Consider the following 22,468-nt stretch of genomic DNA (forward strand, 5'->3'; position numbering starts at 1 on the left):
AGGTAAACCAGGGTATCTATTCAGTGTACTTCTTTGTGCCAAAGAAAGACCTTACAATGCACCCTATCATAGACCTGCGCCCTGCAAACACATATGTCAAGCCTCCTAAACTTCACTTGACTACGCTACAGGAAGTAATCCCACTGCTAAAATGGGGAGTCTATATGGCAACAATGGACATGAAAGATGCATACTTTCATATTTCAACGTTTCCAGTGCACACACAATTCCTGCGCTTCAAAATAGCAAATCAACACTACCAATGCAAGGTGCTTCCCTTCGGCATAGCCTCTACTCCAAGGATATTCACCAAGGTATTAGCGGTAGTTACGGTGCACTTATGCAGAGAATCAATCCCAATGTACCCTGATCTCGGCGACTGGCTTAGATAACTGGGGAATCCCCTCAAATTTGCAAGCATAATACCTAAAGGACATTCCATCTTCTGTTCCAGTTGGGATTCTCAATCAACGAGAAAAAAATCAAGTCTTCCAAGCAAAACCAAACCGTTCCTAGGAGCTATCATATAAACAGAAGAGGGGCTAGTCTTCCCCTCAAACGAAAGAGTACAAAACCTACTGCTGCCAAATACCTCAGTATCTGTCCGGTTGCCAAATAACCGTACGCAAAGCAGTGCTCTTGCTCGGGGTGATGGCGTCATGCATTTACCTGGTTACTAACGCGTGGTTGTGCATGCGCCCAATGCACAAAGTGTTAGCAAAACTGGTCGCGGGCAAATGGTCAGTGGGACAATCTAGAGGCTGTTTCGCTAACCCTATTACAAGCGCTATGCTTGAGGACAAAGGAAAATCTGGTATAGGCAAATCCCTTTCACAATCCTCCAATGCAAGCGATAGTTACAACAGACGCCTCGCTCTCCGGATGAGGAGCCCATTACCTTCACCACACAGCGCATGGCCTGTGGACACAGATCACAGCCCAAAATCACACCAATTGTTTGGCGCTACTAGCAGTACTCAAGGCCCTACAAGCCTTACAGGTGCATCTAACGGGTCAGCCAGTGCAAGTCCTCACAGACGACACCTCTACCATGTTACATAAACTAGGAGGGAGGCATACACCATGTATGACCAGGCTAACCCAAAAAAATGTGAAGTGGGCACTCAAGCGGAACATGTTCCTAGTATCTCAACAGGTTCCAGGGGAACTCAATTCTCTAGCAGACTCTAAGCAGAGATCCCCTACCCAAAGAACATGAGTGGCAACTCAATGGAGGAGTTTGACAATATCTTTTCCCTCTGAGGCTATCCTCCCTTAGACTTGTTCGCCACAAACCAAAAAACACAATGCCCTGACTTCGCATCCAGGTTTCCCCAACCCAGATCCAAGGGGGAACGCCCGATGGATGAGCTGGTCAGGGAAATGTGCTTATGCTTTTCCACAGACACCGCTCCTCAGCAGGGTAGTGCACAAAATGCACCAGGAAGAAGCAACCTAAATCTGGTTGCTTCAAAGTGGGCGAGACAACCTTGGTTTCTACATCTGCTCAAACTGGCAATGTGACCCAATCAAGCTCCGTTGCCCCTTCAACATGCTTACTCAACACAGGGGGACAACGTTGCACCCACATTCTCAATATATGAACTTGGCCGCTTGGCTCCTGAAGTCCTAGTGTTTGGTCATTTAAAATTACCTCAGATGTATGGAAATCCTCACGGGGGCACATAAACCTAACACCAGACACTGTTACTTTAACAAATGGAAAACATTTGCAATATGGTGCCAGTCAAAAAATGTAATCTCTATTAAATGTACTCCATCACACATTCTTCACTACATGCTCTACTTACTAGACTCTGGCCTAGTATTCAACTCCATCAAGGTTCATCTAGCGGCTCTATCTGCCTACACCACTTCACTAAACAAGGTGTCCTGTGGAAAGTACCTGTTAAGGCATTCATGGAGGGAGTAAAGAGACTTTACCCACCTCCACTGCCCCTGGCCCCCTCCTCCCCAACACCCCCCCATATTTGCAAACTGCCTCCAGGGTGGGATCTCAATGTGGTACTCTCCAAGCTCATGGGTCCTCCCTTCGGGCCTATGCACAAATCCAGCCTTAAACGCCTAACATACAAAGCAACTTTTATGGTGGCCATCACCTCCATAAGAAGAGTTAGTGAGCTACAAGCTTGGTCAGTGCAAGACCCTTTCTTTGTTGGCCCCAAAGACAAGTTGGTACTAAGAACACAACCTAGCTTTTCACCTAAGTTCATATCCAAGTTCCATGTTAACCAAACCATTGAAATACCCACTTTCTTTCAAAATCCTTCAAGCTCAGCTGAGAAGAACTTCCATACACTGGATGTAAGGAGGGTGGTTCTTTACTATGTAAACAAGACAAAACTGCTAGGAAAAACAGACCAACTGTTTGTCTCCATAGCACCTGGAAGGGAAGGTAATCATGTTTCAAAAACGCCATCTCCAGATGGAAAGTGAAATGCATACAGCTCTGCTACTCCCTATAAAACAAAATTCTGCTTTTCACACAAGCTCTCTACCAGGGGTACAGGAGCTACTTTTGCCTTTATTGCAAACGTCCCCCTGGACGCCATTTGCAAACCATCTACATGGAGTCCATACATACTTTTACTAAGCATTACTGCATTGACACACATTCTAAAGCAGATTCACAGGTGTGACAAGCGGCGCTAAAACATAGATTTGCTGCTGTACTTTCTCACAACCCGCCACCTTCTCTAGACACTGTTCGCTAGTCTGTGCATAGCATGTGATCTAAGCCGATCCACAAGCCTCAGAAGGTATACATTATGCACTGTAATCGTATTTCCGATGCTTGTATTGGCTTAGATTTGCATGCGCCCACACTTACTCCCATGTGGAGTAAAAGGTGCATAGATGTTTTGTCTTTATCTACTCTTATCTGCTTTATTACATCTGTAATCACGCTACACTTCATGCTACCTCATGTCAGAAACCAAAGAATCTAAGGGACCTCGACACGTGAACGACCATGGGTACAGGAGATGTCACACTAGGTATGGTATTACTGGCACGCCCTGTCGATGACCCTTTTTGAGTCTCAACAACAAAAAATGTAATACTCTGTGGCTACCCCTAGATATCTGCCTATGCATAGCATGTGAATCTAAGCAGATACAAGCAGCAGAAATACGATTACGGTGAGTAATGTATCATATATTCACTGGCGTAACGGGGGGGGGGCCCACAGCCACTGCAGTGCGGGGGCCCCACCAGCTCATATCCTGGGAGGGGCCCCCACTTGAAAAAAACAATGCTAAGCATTTTGTTTTAAAATAAATGTAATAACATTTCTTTTTGAATTCACTCTGCCTTCATAAAGAAATTATTTCTGTAACAGAAGTTATTTCTTTATGAATGCAGAGTGACTACAAAAATAAATGCTCTAAAGTCTGAGGACTCCCCCACCCCATGCCATGGAAGACCTTGAGCTGGAGGCATCCATGTCGTGGGGTGGGGTAAGTGCTATGACTTTAAAAAGAAATAGTTTATTTTTAAAGTCACTCTGCCTTCATAAAGAAATTATTTCCATTATGTGTCAGTCCTTAACGGAAATAATTTATTTTATGAAGTCAGAGTGACTTTAAAAAAAAAAAATCTTTTTGAAGTAATAGGGCTCCCCTCCACCCCATGAAATGTGCGTGTGAGTGTGTATGGTGAAAGCGTGCACACAAATGTATGGGTGGCTGATTGAGCATGTGTGTATATGGTGAATGGTGTGTGTGCTTGTGGTTCAGGGGCGCAACAAAACCTACATTTCGGGGGGGTTGGGCTAACCCTTCAAATGTTGGGAGAGGAGCTAACTTCACGGGTGGGGGGGCAAACCTATTTGTGTGGGGGCATTTAACTTCTATATGCATTTTAATTAGACTATTCTAGTGCAGCTTCAATTTTACAAGCAGTTAACTCTCTCCTTTTAAGTCTGAAAGCACCCACTCATGGGCTGCTGTGAGTGGTCTCTCGTTCCCTCACTACCCTTCCAATCACTCCTCTGGCATGCAAGTACTAAACCCACATCACGATTTCAATTGCCTAAAAAATTTGGCATTTGAACGCAGGTACTAACAGTGAAATGCTTTACATCTGTGTCGTGTTCTGTCCGGCAACTGCTCTGCAGGTCAGTCGAGTCAACAGCCCACAATTTCAGGGGGTGGGGGGGGGGGGGCTGAAGCCAAGTCATTTCAATGGTGTTGCGCCACTACATGTGTTAAATACCTTGATTACTCATTTGTAATCTTCGTTATGCCGAGCCCTATTCTTCCTCGTCCCAGTACTTGTGTATGAGGCAGTACTTGTGTATGAGACACTCTGCCTCATACACACATAGTGGGGATTAAGGTAGAGGTACATGGAGGCAATGCCTGACTTGGCCACCTGTAATCTTCATACTCCTACGTCCCGTCCCCTTTCCTCCATACTTATGGGACATCTCTCCGTCCTGTGGGACGGGACCGGAGCACTTTGTAAAAAGCATCCAAAAATTTTGCAAAAATGTGTCCTTCCTCTTTCTTTCGAGGGGCCCGGCACGCGGCCGTAACCTGCCCACCTTGGCTCCGCCCCACGCATCGCCCATCAGTCCTTCTCTGCTCGTTCGGGACTGGACGCACTTGCATCCGCAGAAGATTTTCTTCCTTTTTTCCTCTCTGGCTCTCGCTAGCAATTGTGTACTAGTCTGTCTGTCGTTCAAACTAGACTTTCCAGATTATTCATCGGGTCACCGACGCTTCGCGAGGGCGGATCCCCATCCTCTTTGTTTAGAGTGTTTGGGTCCGGATCACCGTTGGGACTCCGGTTTTTACTGTGATTCCCTTTCGGTCCGGGCTCTTCAACAACGGTTAGAGCGGTGGTAGGAGGTGTTCCGACGAACTCCTTCGCATTTTCAAGCGTTCATCGACAAAAAGAAGAGACGCCCGGTAAGTTCTTTACTTTTCAGAGCACCCCAGCTGGGAGACACCTTCCCGAGCCAGGAGGGGCGTTCGCTCTGTCACCGGGGTTCGCCCTGAGGTGCCCATCGGGCCTAATAATTATACCAGAGTTTTCTCCGAGGGTCTCCATAAAGGGCCTGTGGATTCCGGAGTACACTCCGAGGCCCCCCCTGGGGCTGCTTGTAGACCCAGATCTACTGAGTTGTGTGGTACCGGAGCTTGCTCTGAGGGCCCCTCTGTCAGCTTCCCTCAGAAATAGGACAGGGTTTCGCTCCGAGGCCTTGGCAGGGCTTGGTGTCACCAAATGGATGTTCGAGGCCCGCGCCAGTAAGGCTGTAACCGGACCTGGGTCCGAGGTCCCTCGCACAGAGGCTAAAGTTACCAACATTTCTGAGAGGCCTGGCAAGGCCTTATCGGTGAAGGTTGTTTCTCACCATTCCCGCTCTTGTGGCAACGCCAGATCTGTTGAGGGGGCAAAGAAGGAAAGTTCTTCTTTTACCGGCAGTGCCGAGGTCCTTCCTGGGGAGGCTAATTTGGCGATTGGTATGTCGCAGAAACATTCCAGGCGGCATAGTACCGGCTAAGCCGAGGTTCCTTATGTTAAGGCTAAAGTTAAGACCCCTGATCCAGCGATGAGCACCCCTGCCTCACTTCCTCACATGCCGCAGTTCCCCTCAGGTGATGACAAAATGGCACCTGTTCCTGCCACGACCGCGGTGGCCATTTTGGGCGCTTCCCCTACAACTACACCATCGGCCTCCGGTGTAGGGCTTGGTTCTGTGGGTTTACATAACATTCCTTGTGCACATCCGTTTCGCCCAGTTTACGATTGGAATGCTCGGATGCCCCTTCCGCACAATGCCTCGTTGCCTGTGGAGTCGGCACCTTTGATTTTGTAGACACTTCGGGGGATGGGCCACTGTGGCAACCGTCCCTGGAATTATCCTCCTCATGAGAGGCCTCCTCCGGTAGCTCCAAAACCGTCTCCAGAGGACGCTTTTTTTCGGCAAATTTCAGACGCTCATGCATACCGACCCCACGAGGGAGTATTTCAGGGGTATTTTTAGGGAGATAAGCCCACCTGCACCTCCGGCTCCACCCGCTCCTCCGGTGGCTACGCCGGCACCGCCCTTGCCTACGGTGCCTCCCCGACCCTTCCGCCATTGCCTCCATTGTCCCCTGTGGAAAAGGCAGATCCTGACCCGTCGGATGATGCGCATGGCGAACAGGACAGTGAGGACCAGCCCCGCTCTATTAGAGCTTTTCATGACCGGGTACTCGACATGATGTGCCTTTTGGATGTTCCAGTGCCCGAGGCACCTGCTCCGCAGGAGGGTGTGCTTTCGGGGGCGTACCGGCCTGTTCTTGCAGAAGGACATTTTGGCCGAGGTCTGTAGGGTTTGGGAAAAGCCACACTCTGGACTTTTCGTCAATAAGAAAATTGACGCGCGATACAGGCTGAATTCTTCGGAAGAGGTGTCCCTGTCGTCTTGTCCGCCCCCTCCTCCACAGTGGTGTCTGCGGCCACTTTACAGTCCAGGACTGCAGCATCCTCTTCTACGACGGCTACTCAGGTTCTGGGGAAGGAGGACAAGCTCCTCGACTCCCTTGGGAGGAAGATTTTCACTAACTCGGCCTTGCAGCTCCTGAAGGCCAATGCAGAACTGGTGTTAGCGGGGGCGAATGTGAGGATGTGGAAAGGTCCGTCGGAGTTCAAGGAGTTCATTCCGGTCAAGAAGCTGGAAGACTTTAAGGCGTGTTTGTCCGATGCCAGGGTCTTGGCCCAGGATCTGCTGGAGGCTGTGGCTCATCACGTCAACACTTCGGCTCAGGGGCTTATGCTGGGAGTTGATACCTCCCGACAGGCGTGATTGCATGCCACCAAATTCTCAAAGGAGGTGCAGGACAAGGTGTTGGCCCCTCCATTTGACGGTAAGGAGCTTTTCCATTCTACAACGGATGTGGAGCTGACCAAAACAAAGGACAGCCCTTGTCCGTCCTGGTTAAAACTCCTTTTAGAACCCAGAGACAGTTGTTGTAAAGTCGGCCCTCTTCTAGGTTTAGAGGGTTTCTAGACCGGAAATCTCGCAGAGTGGATACCCCTTCGGGTAATAACCGCCGGAAGCAGCAACGGACTTGGTTTTTCTCCCGTTCCTCAGCCTCCTCCTTAGGTTCAGGTGGTAACACCACTGAAAAGCCTGCAAAATGAGGGTTCTCCGCGAGACCTTGGTGCGAGGACCCATTGCGTCTCATTGGTAGGCGTGGCAGACCATCACAGAGGACAGGTGGGTCTTGTCAGTCGCTCGGGTGATCTTCAGCGTACCCTTGCCCCCCTACCCCACCCTTCAACCCTCCTTTCCAGCAGTCTGGGTCATCCTCCCTAAAAGCAGAGATTCAGAAACTTCTGGATCTCAGAGCTATGGAACCCGTTCCTCCCGGCTGTTTACGGTGCCCAAACCCAACCAGGCTGGCCTGCGCACCAATCTAGACCTTTTCCAGTTCAATCTTTTCCTATCCCAAGAGAAATTCAAGATCACGCCCAGCCAGATACGGTCCTCCTTGCAGATGGGCGATTGGCTCAGCATGGTGGACCTTCAGGATGCGTACATGCATATTCTGATTTGGAATCCACACAGGAGATATCTCCGCTTCTCTGTAGGAGAGGAACTCTTCCAGTTTCGAGTGCTTCCTTTTGGTCTCAGTTCGGCGCTGCATGTCTTCACGAAGATGTCGATCGCGGCCTATCTTCGTCTGCAGGGTATCCATGTGTATCCGTATTTGGACGACTGGCTCTTACGCAGCCCGTGCCCTTTGAAAGCCGCCTGCAATCTTCAGTCTCTCCTCGGCTCCTGTTCCACCTTGGGCTATCAGTGAACTGGCGGAAATCTTCCATGACGGTCTCTCAGGACTTGATTTTCCTGGGTTTTCGCTGGAACACGATCGACTGCAGAGTGTACCTGACCGGGGACAGAATGGCGGATCTGTTGGCACCGTGTCAGATGTTTGTGCAGTCGGAGAGCATGTCAGCCTGGTGGTTCCAGAGGCTTCTGGGCCTCATGGCCTCGTGCGTTTTGGTTCTTCCTTTTGCCCCTCTCAAAATGAGGTGGACTCAGATGGCTCTTCGGAGTTCTTGGCTTCAGGCTGTGGATCCGGACTCCAAGTTGATAACGATTCCAACTTACATGAGAGCAGACCTGGACTCGTGGTCGTCTCTCAGCAACCTGTCGGTAGGGGCGGGGTTTCAGGACCCACCCCCGATGGTAACGGTCATGACGGACTCCTCCCTTCTGGGGTGGGGTGCGACGTTGGATCTTCAGGTCTCGGATCTTTGGTCACCTCAGGACAAGCTCCTCCACATAAATCTGGAGCTTCTGCCGATCTTCCTAGCGCTCAAGGCGTTCAGACCGATCATTCCCAACAAAGTGGTCCATGTCCACAGGGACAATGTGGTGTTAAGGGTGCACCAGGTCTCTTCCCCCCCCCCCCCCCCATGCCCCCTTCGTGGACCTGTCATCCAGATTTGGGAGTGGGCGGTTCTTCATGGGGTCTGGCTACTTGCAGTACACATCCCTGGCCAGCTGAATGTCACGGCAGATGCCCTCAGTCGGCGGACGATGGTCAGCTACGAGTGGGACCTGAAGGCGGAGGTTCTCTCGTGGATTTTCCTGCGCTGGGGCACTCCAGAAGTGGACCTCTTTGCTATGAAGGCAAACAAGAAGCTTCATCTGTATGCCTCCAGAAGCTGGCTGGGAGCCTCCTCTCTGGGGGATGCTCTCGAGATTCCATGGCACAACATGATGGCTTATGCCTTCCCGCCTCTGCCTCTAGTTCACCAGACGATTTGCAAATTGAAGAACTCTGAACTGTTCTCTTCTACTCATAGCCCTGTGGTGACCGGCCAGGCTGTGGTTCTCAGAACTCGCCGATCAGGTTACCGGTGACCCCAGATCTTCTTCACAAGGGGGAACAGCAGCTGTGGCACCCCTCCCCACAATCGCTCAGCTTGGCTGTATGGTGCCGGAGTTCAAGTCTTTAGAACATCTTAGCCTGTCTGCGGATAACATGCGTATTATTCAGGCAGCCAGAAAACCCTCGACTAGGTCCCAGTACAGAAGCAAATGGCTCAGGTTCTGTCATTGGTGGTTAAACAAGCAGCTGGACCCGTGGGGGGGCGGGGCTACAATTGACACTGTACTGTCTTTTGTATCCCACTTAGCAAAGTCGGGTGTTCACGTTCTGTCATGCAGAACTTATCATTCGGTGGTTTCCGCTTACCTATCTACGGACCAATGCTCTTACTCTCTGCCTAACCCAGTGGTTAAGAAGCATTTTGCAGGCTTGACGCGCCTTTATCCTCCGATTCGTAGTCCGCACCCGGCGTGGGATCTAAATGTGGTCCTGACGGCGTTGTGCCATAAACCTTTGGAACCAATGGCCACTGTGGACTTCAAGCACCTGTCGTGGAAGGTGTCTTTTTTTTGGTTGCCGTTACTTCAGCAATGCGCGTGAGTGAGCTCCAGGCTTTGTCTGTGGAGCATCCCTTCTTTGTTTTTCATAAGGATAAGGTGATCCTACAGACAAATCCTGCTTTCCTGCCAAAGGTGGTCTGAGTTCCATCTGTACCAGTCAATCTCCCTGCCGGTCTTTTTTCCGAACCCCGCCTCAGAGGCAGAAAGGGTTCTGCATTGTCTGGATGTTAGAAGGGCTCTTAAGTTCTATCTGGACAGAACATCCCAGCTTAGGAGCTCTTCTCAACTGTTGGTGAATTTGGTAATCCACAAGGTAACCAGGCTTCTAAGGCGACTATCTCCCGATGGATCGCTGCCTGCATTACGGAGTCTTACACTGTCCAAGGGCTGAAGCCTCCTAAAGGTTCTCATGCACACCTGGTGCGGGGCAAGGCAGCCGCGGTTGCCTTTCAGAAATATGTCCCCTGGGAGACCATCGCAAAGGCAGCTACTTGGGCCTCCCCATCTGCTTTTTGTAAGCATTATTGTCTAGACCCGAGCTCAAGATCTGATGCTCAGTTTGGTCAGGCTGTGCTGAAGAACCTTTTTCAGTAAGGGTTTTTTTTCCCATCCACCCATAGTTCCTGTAAGGAGTGCTTGGGAATCTCCCATAAGTATGGAGGAAAGGAGACAGGACGTAGGAGTATAACCATGTTACTCACCGTAGTGACCACCTTACTCCTATTCCATAGTCCCCTTTCCTCCATACGCCCGCCGTCCCCTCTAATAAGGTTCCTCTGTTATTGCTAAGAGGTCTCTGACCTGGCGATAGAAAAGGACTGATGGGCGATGCACGGGGCGGAGTCGAGATGGGCGGGGTTACGGCCGTGTGCCGGGCCCCGTGCAGAACGAGAGGAAAGACATTTTTTTATGCTTTTTACAAAGTGCTCCAGTCCCGTCCCACAGGACGGAGGAATGTTCCCATAAGTATGGAGGAAAGGGAACTATGGACTAGGAGTAAGGTGGCCACTACGGTGAGTAACCTGGTTAAAACCCTCCCTACTCCCTCGCCCCTTAGGGCAGAACTAGGTATGGCAAACACTGAAGGCCTCCTTGCCCAAGTTGAGAGGGTTTCCCATCTTCCCTTGAACTCTTGATGGGGGTTGGCTCTCAGATCAGAGGGTGTAAGAAGCAGGGAGAGAGAAGGTGGGTGAATTCAAGAGAGAAGGAGAACGCATGAGGAATAGAAGTAGAAAGGTAAAGTAACATCAGGACATAGGAGAAATCGGATCAACTGGGGCTTGAGTGTCTAGAAGGGCATACACCGATTTTCTAGAACTATCCAGTGGAACATGGAGTAGGTCACACCTAGGGGGGTCCCTGAAGGAATTGCGGAAATCGGCATTTGCGTTTAGGCCGCGGCCACCACCAGAAGAGACAGAACTTGGAGAGTATGAGTCAATAATATTTAGAAGCTAACCTGCCTGAGTAGGGTATGGAGTGGCTATCTCTAGACAAGAGTGAGGGAAGACCCTTGGAGCCAATTTGCAACCGATTAATAAAAACCCTTGAACTGTGCTTGGGAGTTGGTGTGTGAGATGGCCAGAGTATTAACGCATTTTAAGTCCTGGTCATTATGTTTTGTGCAATCCTCGTCTATATGCGGGTCACGAGGCACAGCCAAAATGCCAGTTTTGCTGAAGTGGGCTCATCCTAATCTCTCCCAAAAGGCACACTTGTTTGTAGTTTTAACAGGTGTGACGCCCCCTAGACTTCACAATCTACATTCAGTGTGAGAATGCCTGTTTTGGCAGTGTTTGGGATAATTCTCAAAAATATGCTAATTCCCTGCCCATTAGCGTTGGGGGAAGGAGCATCCAGTGTCTCACATCATTGGTAAGGCAGTCGGTAAGTGGATGTAGGTTACGGGACACTTATTCAGAGAGGTCCCCAGAGATCCATATCCTCGAATAGCGAAAACCTCCATGCACCACCCGGTATGGGCAATTTCCAGGGAAATGCCTGGTCCCTGCCTTTCACTGGGAAGAGAACCAATTTCTCCCAATTGACTGTTAGCCCACTAAACTCGCCGAAGCACGCCAGCTTCTGAGTTACTACCGGGCAAGCGCGAATCGGATCACTTAAGTATATTAGAAAATTGTCGGTGTAGAGAGACACCTTATCTTCTCCGCCCTCCGGTCATTTGAACCCCGTCCATGTGCCCACCTGTCGGAGCCACTGAGCCAGTGGCTCAATTGCCAAGGCAAAAAGGAGGGGGGAAAGTGGGCACCACTGCTGCGCCCCCCCCGCCAAGTGGGAAGGACTAGAGGGCCAACTGTTCCCCCTCCCCTCTGCATGTGTAGCTTCATATAGAAGTTTCACCCAGCCCAGAAAGGTCTTGCCAAAACCCATGCGTCTCATTGTCTTCCAGAGGCTTTCCCATATCACTGAATCAAACGCCGTCTCGAAATCGATTTCTAATAAGACAAGTGGTGTATCAAGAATAGGGGCTCGTTCCATCAATAGATGGAGGCGGTTTATGTTCATTTGCGTCGATTTGTACGGCATGAAACTGCATTGGTCAGGGTGGACTAGAGAGGATTTGACAGATTGCGTCTAGGAGTTTAGCAAGAATTTTTGCCTCCCCATTAATCAACGGAATCTGCCTATACGAGGCGCACAAGTTGGGGGGTGTTTGCCCGGTTTGAGAATGACCACAATAGTGGCCTTGCGTAGGTCAGGCGGGAGGGTACCCTGCTCCCTTGCTTTAAGGAACATTTTGTGGAGGGGTGTCGCCACTTTTTTGCTGCTGAGTTTTTTCCAAGTCTCGGCCGGGAACCCATTGGGACCTGGCGTTTTCCCAGATTGCAATTGGGCGAGAGCTTCGGTAATTTCAACTTCAGCAAGGTCGCGGTCTAGTTGTGTTCTCTGCTGTTCGGACAGTTGTGGTAGTGCGACAGTTGTGGTAGTGCGACATTATCTAAGAAAGAGGGGTCTATTGGAGATGTCGGGGCTCGGTAGAGAGTGGCAAAGAAGGTAGCAAATGATTCTGCATGTCTGGGTCCGTTTGGGCCCGTGTATTTCGTTCATCTACAACCTCCCTAACATGTCGGTGTCCCTCTTCTTCTCTTCTATCCAACCATGCTAGCAACTTGCCTGCTTTATCCCCCTGTTCTTAGACCTGTGTCTTCGATTCCCTGTGTGCATACTTGGTGTTATCTAGGGTTGTATTGCGGAGGCCTTCTCTGGCTTTTAAAAGGGACCGTTGTGTTTCTGGGGTAGTGTCCAGAATATATTTTGCCTCCAATTCTTCTACTTCCCTCTCCACCTCTGTCACTTTCCTATAGTGTTCCCTCCTTTTGTTGGATGTCTAGGAAATTATTTCCCGTCTGAGCACCGCCTTGTAGGCCTCCCACAGTACAACAGGCTCTCCACTGCGGTAGATTTTACTTCAAAGTACTCCTGATTTTTCCGTGATATGTTCTGAGTTCAGGGAAGCCCAGATAATAATTATTTAGTCTCCAGGCCTTGGGGGGCGCCGGTCCCGATGAGTCCTTTCTTAATACGTTGTTCATCCATGGGCCCGCTCTTCATCTTCTGTGGCTTGGACTCCACCGGAAAACCAGACACTGCTCCTGAGGTTACCTTCTCAGAAGGTAACTCTTTCCCCACCAAAGACTGCCCCGAATCCACACAACTGGTCTCCCTTGGTATCTATTGAAACCATCTGTCTTTCTGTTTTATTCTTGAAACGGTCTTACAGTTAAATTAAGGAGCAACAATGTAACAAGTGTAGTGATTTATCTCTTGCCTTTTTCTTATATAAAGGTTATATCTTTATTAAAAAAAGTGTTTATGTTGAGCCTGGGCTGCTCTGCTAAGGTACCACTTGGAGAACATGGTGAGCTTGAGGGAATCGCTTTACCCCTAACACCCTGACCACAGGCTTAAGGAAAAACTCCCTAAAAGGCAGGGGTCTCACTGGCCTGGAAGATGTCTCTTGCTGCTACTCCACTTCTGCTAGTTTTTGAGGCATCCATGGTCGCCTCCAGCTATTGCCCCGGGTGTGGGATTGTCCTCCAGTTAGATTTTGTGGCTGCTGAGCCTACTGCCCCCTGGATCCGCTCTCCGGGTGTGTTCTTTGTTGGCCCTTTTTAGTTTGGAGTCTTGTTGGGGCATTGGGTAGAGTTCCTCTCCTCTGAGCCCCCAACTGCTACTAGCCAGACTTAAATCCAACACCCAAACTCTCCTGAACCGAAAGCTCTACACCATTCATTTGTAATAGTGCCAAATGCCCGTGGGTCTCAGAGTGCTAAAAAAGACAGGAAAAGAACAAGAGAAGTCATAAATGCAATAAGGAGAGGTCATCAAGCAAGATCGGGCCAAGAAACAGTCTAGCCAGGAGCTAATAGGTACGTCTTAAGAGCTTTATTGAAGCACAAAGTGGAAGGAATGCAGCGGAGAGAAAAGGGCAGACTATTCCAGACCGATGGAGCAGCAAAATCAAACATGAATTGCCAGTAGGCTGCAGCTTGAAGTGACTGACATCCAAAAGAGTTACTGCATCAAAGACAGCTACTTGGAATAGAAAATTTGATACTACTGGCAAGATGGGCAGGGCTACAGCCTTGAAGGCATTTATGTGCCAAAGTTAGAATTTTGTCTTTAACACGTATCTGGACTGGAAGGAAGCCAATGAAGAGACTGACTGCCGGGAGCGACGTGGTCCCGGCAATCAAGATTAGAAACAATACGAATTGTGCTGTTCTGAATAACTTTCAATTTATGAAATTTGGCTTGTAATGTGCCAATAAGAAAGCCATTGCAATAATCCAGCTTTGAACCCACAATTGCCCTAGCTAGAAGACAGCATGAGAAGTAAGGTCTAACATGTCTTAAGTAATCTAAAATAGTACGCACAAGAGGATCTAAGATGGTTAATCTGAGGAGTCCAAGATGAGTCAGTGTTCCAACTTTGTCAGCTACTTGGATGGTGCAGCCAGAGATTAAAAAGGAGCGGTAGCAGGCGTCTAACTTTCTCATACGCTGACTAGTACCCAGGATGAGCAGCTCGGTCTTCCATTGTTCAGTGCCAGATAGTTTCAAGCCATTCAGGCTTGAATACCAGTATAGACTTGATTACTAGCCAGAGAGTCTTTTGTCATAGTTCCCAGATAATTGAAGCAATATCTGGGTGCCATTGGCGTAATTAATTTAGCCCACACCTATGTGATCAAGAAGATCAAACAGGGGCCGGGTGTAGATATTTTAGAGGGTGGAGCCAAACAAGATGGATTGGAAATGCAGAGGCATCCTCCCAAAGACTTTGGCTCGTCTATTGGAAATAAATAATTTGACCCAAGCAGAGGCAAATGGAGAAAAATTAGCAACAGCAACAAGGCTATCAACCAGGTCGAACATGGCCGATAAGTCCAGTAGCATGAGTGCAGTATGACCATGATCAATAATATTATAGATGTTTCTTTAAAAGAGGAGTAGTCAAAACCTGTTTAAGATCACTGGGTATAAAGGTTGCATCAAAGTGGTATTGGAGACATGGGTGAAGAACTGGGGTACAGTAGATTCAGGCAGAATGATGGGACCAGAGTAGATTTGCAAAGACGGATGAGGTGTTGCAAGCAGTGTTATTTTGTATGTTAAGACGATATGTCTGTAATTCATAGCGTCCTAAATCTTCTGGCACCAGACATCCCTAACAATGCAGATGGCATGAGCATTTTTCCCATAGAATTATTTAAGGATGGTAAAAAGCTCCTTGGTGTCAGATTTGGCTGAATGATTGTGTGTGTCAAAGGCAGTTTTTTTGGCCTAAATCGCCTTTTTATAACGCACTGCAGCCAGAGAGTACTAGTATGTATTCTCAGGGGGTTGTTGCTTACGAGCGCGTCTCTGGGCTAACCTTTTTTCCTTGCGCAGGGAGGTATCAGAAAACCATGTGATTTTATTACTGGTTTAACTGATTTAGATTTTGAGCTGAGCATGTGAATCCATAGTAGTGGTAACAGCAGTTATAAAGAGATACAAAATCAGAAACATTAGAAGGATCATTCATATGATTGAGTTTGGGATGAATAATGGAGGCAAAAGCCTCTGCAGTAATTCTCTTAAGGTTAGATCATGGTATGGTTTTTTTTAGGGTGTCATGGAGGAATACAACAAAATGGAAGTCACCCAGCAGTAACACGCACATAGGTTTCAACAAATCGGACAATGGTGCCTCTAAATGATTTTCAAAATCCAGCTTCGGTTGAGTAGGTCGATGGAGGATAATAAAATTATACACAAGGTTGCCATTAACCTTAAGCTTTTGCTGAGTAACACAACTGCGATTGCTGAGGCCTGGTTTCGAATGGACCATACATTTTATTTGATGTATGCCAAGCGTACCTTTTGTACATTGTTACGTGGGAGAGGGGATGCAAGAAGGGGAGTTTCCAGAAGCCGGTGAAGATTTAGCTGCACTGGAGAAGGATTATGACGAAGCGGGGTAGATTCCGTGGAGGGTGAGGCTGAAGAAGGGGAGGAATATTAAAGGGTACTGTAACTGAAATATTTTGGTAGTAAATGCAAACCTGTTCTTGAATTGTGTGGTTTGTGAACGAGCTTGTTTGGTTATACGTGCTTTAAATGACATAAAACTGTACGGTTTACCTGTGCTTTACTTTTGGAAATGCTACAAACCTAAATAGTTTGACTTTAAAAAAAAAAAAGAGAAACCTAAGCTTGCCATGAAGCAGCTCACAATCCAGGCCATGACTACTTGTCCCTAGGTCCTCTTCTTCTTTTAATTTGTTCTGTCTGCTGTGTCCCACTGGGTCAGAATAGAAAGGTTTTGAGGTCGCCACTGCTACCATTTATCTGTCTGCGGGTGGAGGATTCACCCCTGTTTCCCCTCTGCCCTGTTTAAGGGATAGTGCTATCAAAAATGTTATTGGCTAAAAAGATGGCCCATAATCAAAAATGTATATACATTTTTTTTTTTCCTATGTAGAGTTTTGAGCAAATTAGGCTCAAACTCAAAAATGTCAAGCACTAGGAGGCATCCATTTTGTGAAATGGATGAGCCTCCTGTGCTTGTGTTAATTTCTGCCCTTGCAGCACTAATGAAGCAAAAGCCAGCCAGCTGTAATACACACATGCTATCAGCAGGTGGCTTTTGCTTCATTATTGCCAGAGAGCAGAGATTACCTCAACCTGCTACTGGTAAGTGCTTTAAGTTTAATTCTTGTTTGAAAGCACTGCAAAATAAATGCTAAATTTCTAACTTGGAAAGAAAACCACAGCATTTATAACGTATTTGTTTGCTGTGGCTTCACCTTTGAGTCTCCTGGGCATCCCCGGGTCGGAGGAGCCCAGGAGACACTAAAGCTGAAGCCACAGCAAACATAAATACAACTTTGTTGTATTTAAATATGCTGTGGTTTGCTTTCTATGTTTCCCGGAGCCCGAGAAACGTGGAAAGAAAACCGCAGCATTTAGAAATACGACGATGTATTTCTGACTGCGGCGGCTTTCGCTTGGAGTCTCCTGGACTCCCCCGACCCGGTGGAGCCCAGGAGACTCCAAGTGAAAGCCGCTGCAGTCAGAAATACAACATTGTATTTATAATTGTTGCGCCTCTGCTTTCTTCACTTTCATTTTACGTTTTCTGTGCTTCCCTGGGCTTGGGGAGCACCGAAAACGTAAAATGAAAGTGAAGGCAGCCTCCTCACCTCATGCAGCTCTGCTCTGGCTGCAGTAAGCAAAAGCTCCCAGTAGGGGGCTTTTGCTGCTTGTTTAGTGCTGCCAGGGCAGAGCTTAACATGAGCTGAGGAGGATGCCTGAAATGGCAAAATGGATGCTCCTATGTAAACTCTTTGAGCCTCGTTTGCTCAAAAGTTTACATATGCACTAAACATAATTTTAATGAAAGTTCCTGTTTTTCATTATTGCCCATCTGTTGGGAAAATAATATTTTTGAGCGCTCTATTCCTTTAACACTCCTGCTGAACCTGTGGTATACAAGTAGAGTTTCCCTGCAACCACAGCAGACATATAGGATTTGGCCTAGTTATTATGGAAAGTTAAAATCCTTTAAAGTGGTTTACCTTCTTCCCTGGTCCCCCATAGGTCTCTGGAGTTTTTAGAACAAAGTATAATTTTAGAATGTATGAGTGACTTATTATAGCTTTTAATCTAAATCAACTTCCTCTTTGCTTCTGCCTCCCCCCCTTCTCCCCTGCTGGTCTGTTCTCTCTTGGCACTGTGCACCTGGACCCAGGTACCTACTCACCTTGACACCCCCCCCCCCCCCCGACCCCTGCACTGCCTCCGGGCCACCCGTTGCACTGGGGTCTGTATGTGTACCCATACAGCCCCCCCCCCCCTTTTGTTCTTCCTGCACTTATCAGACCTACCCTGTCTGCTGACTTAAACCCAGCACTTGCCACTTGCTGGCTGCACTACCACTGTTTGTTGCCTTTAATATTTATTTATCATCGGTTTCTCCTTTGCTCCACACCTTCCACTTCTCCCGCCTTCCATGCACTTTTCCCCCTTCCCTCTCTTCCATGCACTTGCGTGTTCTCAATGTCACTGGGCCTAGTAAGATCGTTGTTTTGTTCTCCCCTGTTCCCCTCCCTTGCCTTGTCCCGCTCTGAAACACTTGTGTACAAGCGCAATAGAAATAAAATATCAATTCAATGTAGTTCAAATAATTGTTCGAGTAACCACCATTGGTTACATTTGTTTCTAAAGGTGGTCTGGGACCGACGAAGGGCCACTACTGTAATTCAAATGTTATGTCCTGCTTTCCGGCACTTGGGGTTTGTTTACTATACTGTCACAATCCCGTTCTTCCTTTTTAGGACTTGGATATGCCTAGTACTGTCCTGTTAGTTTACAGTCATTGGCAAAGGGGAATCCATGCGTTGTTCCTTTTTTTTACTGTTTTTCTTCTATACCTGCGGTGTGAATTTGTATTAAAGTAATTTTTTGAACCTATGTTAACCTTAATGCACTGTCTAGACTTACATTCTTTGCAAAGTCTGCCATCTAGTGGTTGGTGCAGAGTACTATGTTATTACTACCAAAGGAAAAGTCCGTTGATATTGGCTATACTGCCACACTCTCCCTACCCTGAATGTGTTGTGTACCCAGGATGCCCTCCACGTCCTCTGCTTGTTTTCCCACCAGCATTGTGATCGTTGGAGTTACAGCAGAAAAATGTGAATGTGCATTGGACTAATTGTGCTCGATACAAACCCATCCCCTCCTAAGAGTGAAACTGAATTGCTCTGATACTCTGTGATTGACTATAACTTGGTGGACATCCTGTTCTTCCACTTGGTACACGGCTCTTTCGCTAACGTTGTCCCATAACCTGATTTTTTTTTTTTTTTTTTTTTTTTTTTTTTTTTAACAAAAATGCCTTTAATGTAAAATATATTCACATGGCTGTCCCACTGTATTCTGCAGTTTACTGGGAGTTGCTCATTTGTATGCTACACTTATTTATTTTAATTCACCAGTCCGTTTTCCCATGTAAAGACAAGTCTTAATCAGATCTTGCTTTGCCATAGCTTAAAAATATGTTCATTATACGGACATGTTGATGCTTTATTGCATTATTTTTCAGGGTGTTTTCAGCATACATTAAAGAAGTGGACGAAAAGCCGGCCAGTACGCCATGGGGCTCAAAAATGCCTTTTGGCCAGCTGATGACAGAGTTTGGAGGTGCAGGAAGTGGAGGATGGGTGCATAGCGTCAGTTTCTCTGCCAGCGGAAACCGCCTTGCTTGGGTCAGCCATGACAGCACCGTATCTGTAGCTGATGCGTCCAAAAATATGATGCAAGTTTTTTATCCTTTCTTTCAATTTTCAATTGAACTTAATAGTTCATGATTTATATCTATATCCTAAATATTACTTTCATTGTACAAGTATGTTGCCTGTTTGTTCTTATTGCTGTGCATAATATCTAGGTTTGTTAGTTTAATTTGACATTTTTACTTTAAATGTAATTTTAATTTGACAATTTGATTAACATTGTGGTAGGAATATACTTCTATGTGGATAGTCTAGTGATTGACATGCTTTGAAATGTCCACACCATTGTGGGTGGATCTCTGATGAGTGAAAAGTCACAATTTTATATGTAGCCCTTTGATGCTTTGGATTTGACAGCATGTGAAACACTACAATATTGATGCTGCGTTAATTTCCTCGTGAATTCTCTAGTGGAAATGATGGCCACCAGAACTCAATTTTGTTATGATCTCTGAATTGAGGGAGGGTTTCACAAGATTTCTTTTCTTCTTGCCGTTTCATTTCACTAGATTTCATTTTTTTCTCCTTGCAATGTTAATTTTTATTTCCTTGCCTGAAAGCCTTTATGCATTTCTTATTGACTTTTAGAAATGTTTACTATTAATTTTGAATGTTTGCAAGAAAATCGGTTTGACATTCACAGTGCTCCTGTATTCAAGTAATCTGTTTAGGTTGGAGGAGTAAGTGAACTTTGGGGATTTGATATTTATCTTATTCAGTGGCCCTTATACTTTCAATACCACTTTCTCCACCAACTTTGCTATCGTCAAAAGGGACTTTATCAAACACAACCTAATTTGGTGTGTTGCTATTCATCTTTGGTATATTGACTTGGCTTACTGTTATTTCATGATCTGAGCAGCCCTGATTAAAGTTGGTTCACACTTTCTTTTTCTGCGCACTGCACCCCTTCTTGCAGACTTCAACCCACCAATAAAATCTACACGGCTAACCTGCCATCATTTAAACTGGCTCCTGCCCTCTAATCTGGTCTCAATCGGATTTCCCCAGCCCATAGGGCTATCAGTCTTTCAGACCTCACCCAGTGCATGAATTATATTGTCCTAGAGTAGCTCGTTTAAATTGGTGCTGTCCCTTTCTTTGGTCCACAATATATCGCACTATTTACCTCTCATATTGACATGCATGACTGTGCTGTACATGTACTCGCAAGTTATATATTATACTCATTCATTTCCCCTTGCTTGATCTTTCTAATCCTGTCTTTGAATTCCGCCCCAATGGCCACTAGAGCAAAATGAGGATCTGTGCTTTCGCTAATCCCTCTTCCATTGTCTCATCTGTCAAATCTTTTTTTCCCATTCCTCTGCTCTGTTTGCTAATGGGCGGGGTTTAACACCCCACCCCATAATCCAAACTGCCCACGTCAAATCTGTTTTCCCGACAGGCCGCCTTCATCGGACATCAACCTGTCGGTGAACACCGCTGTGCAGTTATTGCGCATGTGGTAACTGGTGTGTGGGTGTTTGTGTGGAAGTAATAGAATGATTTGGGAAGCGGGGGGGCTTGTTGAGAGTCCAGGGGGTGTCCTGATCAATCCACTACAGGCCATGGGGGTGGGTGGAATCGGGGGTGTCCCCGCATTTCAAGAGACCAGGGCGAAGTGATGCACAAGGGGAATGATGATTCTCTCCAGCGCCGAAACCAGGACCAGGGAAACCGGGCTTCGATGAAAACGGCCTGTGGGGAAGCATCATAGAATCTTAAACGCTTCTCCACCCTGGCATCCTCTTACCTATTTACTCAGTGGGTGCTCTGTCCTTATTTCCCTAGCCTAAGACCCAGCCTCCCCAATTCCCCCTAACCCTACATACCAAAGCCTATCCACCCCACCCCGCATGCTGCCCTTACCTTTTCATCCTCTTAACGTGCTCTGCTTCCTGCCTCTGTGTTGTGAACGCTGGACTTGGAAAGCTGATCGAGCTCTCGCTGGCCCTATTTCCTGCACAGTGCAGTCTATGGTCCGTGGGTCCGATGACTGGTGTTAGGCGAAAATAGATGTAGTGTAAATCCAAAAATTCTTCTATGACTGCCCACACCTAACATTCTGGAGAAGGTCAAGAATGACACATGGTAAGATTTTCATATCAATGATAAATCTTCCTGACCTGTGTCAAGCCCAGAACATTTTGCTGGACTGGTAGATTATTTTTCCCTATACCTCAGTGAGTGGGAATCTTTTTCCACACTCACATCTTTCACCCTTTTTATACGGTTTTCCTTTGCAGTTGGGGAGCAGGTGCAAGTGGGTCTAGTCACTTGGCCTAAGCCCACCCACCTGGTGCCTTCCTGGTTGACGCTCTTTTTCCCCGCTTAGAAAGCCCCGACCACCTGGTGCCTTCCTGGTTGCCGTTTTTTCCCTCCGTAAGGAGCCCACCAGCCGCCTTTTCCTTTGCAGTTGGGGAGCAGGTGCAAGTGGGTCTAGGTCACCTGGCCTAAGCCCTGCCCACCTGTTGCCTTCGTGGTTGCCGCTCTTTTTTCCCCACTTAGCAAGCCCTGCCCACTTGGTGGCTTCCTGGTTGCCGCTCTTTTTCCCTACTTATGGAGCGCTGCAACCTCTTTTCCTTTGCAGATGGGGGGGGAGCAGGTGCAAGTGGGTCTAGGTCACCTGGCCTAAGCAGGACCCATCTTTTTGCCCTGCCTCTTCCTTCCTGCTCTTAACTCTTAGATCAAGGGCGTCTCTTGCCCGGGCTTCCGAAGTGAAGGGCAGACAAAGAAAAGGGCAATTCCTGTTTGGACCAGGAGGACCCAAGGCCTGACCCCCTTCCCACACTACCCCCCCCCCCCCGCTCAGACAGCAGGTAAGCATGCACTAACATGTGTTTACTCCCTCTGTCCCACAGGCGATCCCCACCCCCTCCCTGTGATGGTCCCTTGTGCCTCCCCTTCTCGCACACAGGTGTTGCCTGTTTTGCTTTATTCTTCTACCCTGCTCCACCCTCCCTGCTCCAGCCTACTTCTGCAGGAGTCTGTCCTGATAAATTCTGGTTCCACCATCACCGTTACGGTGCGTCACCCTTTCTCAACTCTCATGCTGGACTTCTTTGGCATCTTGTACTCATGGTGGCCCTGAATCATGCTGTCCCGTCTTCATCTTGTATCCTGGCTTGCAACATTATGTGTTACTACTGACTTCTGCAATTGTATTCAATCTCCCCTCTTGCTTCTCCTCTCTTTTTGACTGCTTACTCTCTGGTCTCTCCTCCTCTCCCTTTCTCCCTTTTCC

The 22,468-nt window shown here is 47.6% G+C and overlaps 1 protein-coding gene across 1 annotated transcript in view; it reads left to right on the forward strand.

Annotated features, from left to right (window-relative positions):
• ARPC1A (actin related protein 2/3 complex subunit 1A) overlaps positions 1 to 22,468 on the forward strand; it is a 318,664-nt gene that overhangs the window by 180,740 nt on the left and 115,456 nt on the right. The window contains exon 6 of the mRNA XM_069645561.1: positions 19,032 to 19,244. Within this exon, the coding sequence (XP_069501662.1) occupies positions 19,032 to 19,244 (213 nt within the window). The remainder of the gene's footprint in view (positions 1 to 19,031; positions 19,245 to 22,468) is intronic.

The sequence above is a fragment of the Ambystoma mexicanum genome, chromosome 2p (genome assembly GCF_040938575.1).
Source record: "Ambystoma mexicanum isolate Mex_15411 chromosome 2p, UKY_AmexF1_1, whole genome shotgun sequence".
NCBI lineage: Eukaryota > Metazoa > Chordata > Amphibia > Caudata > Ambystomatidae > Ambystoma > Ambystoma mexicanum.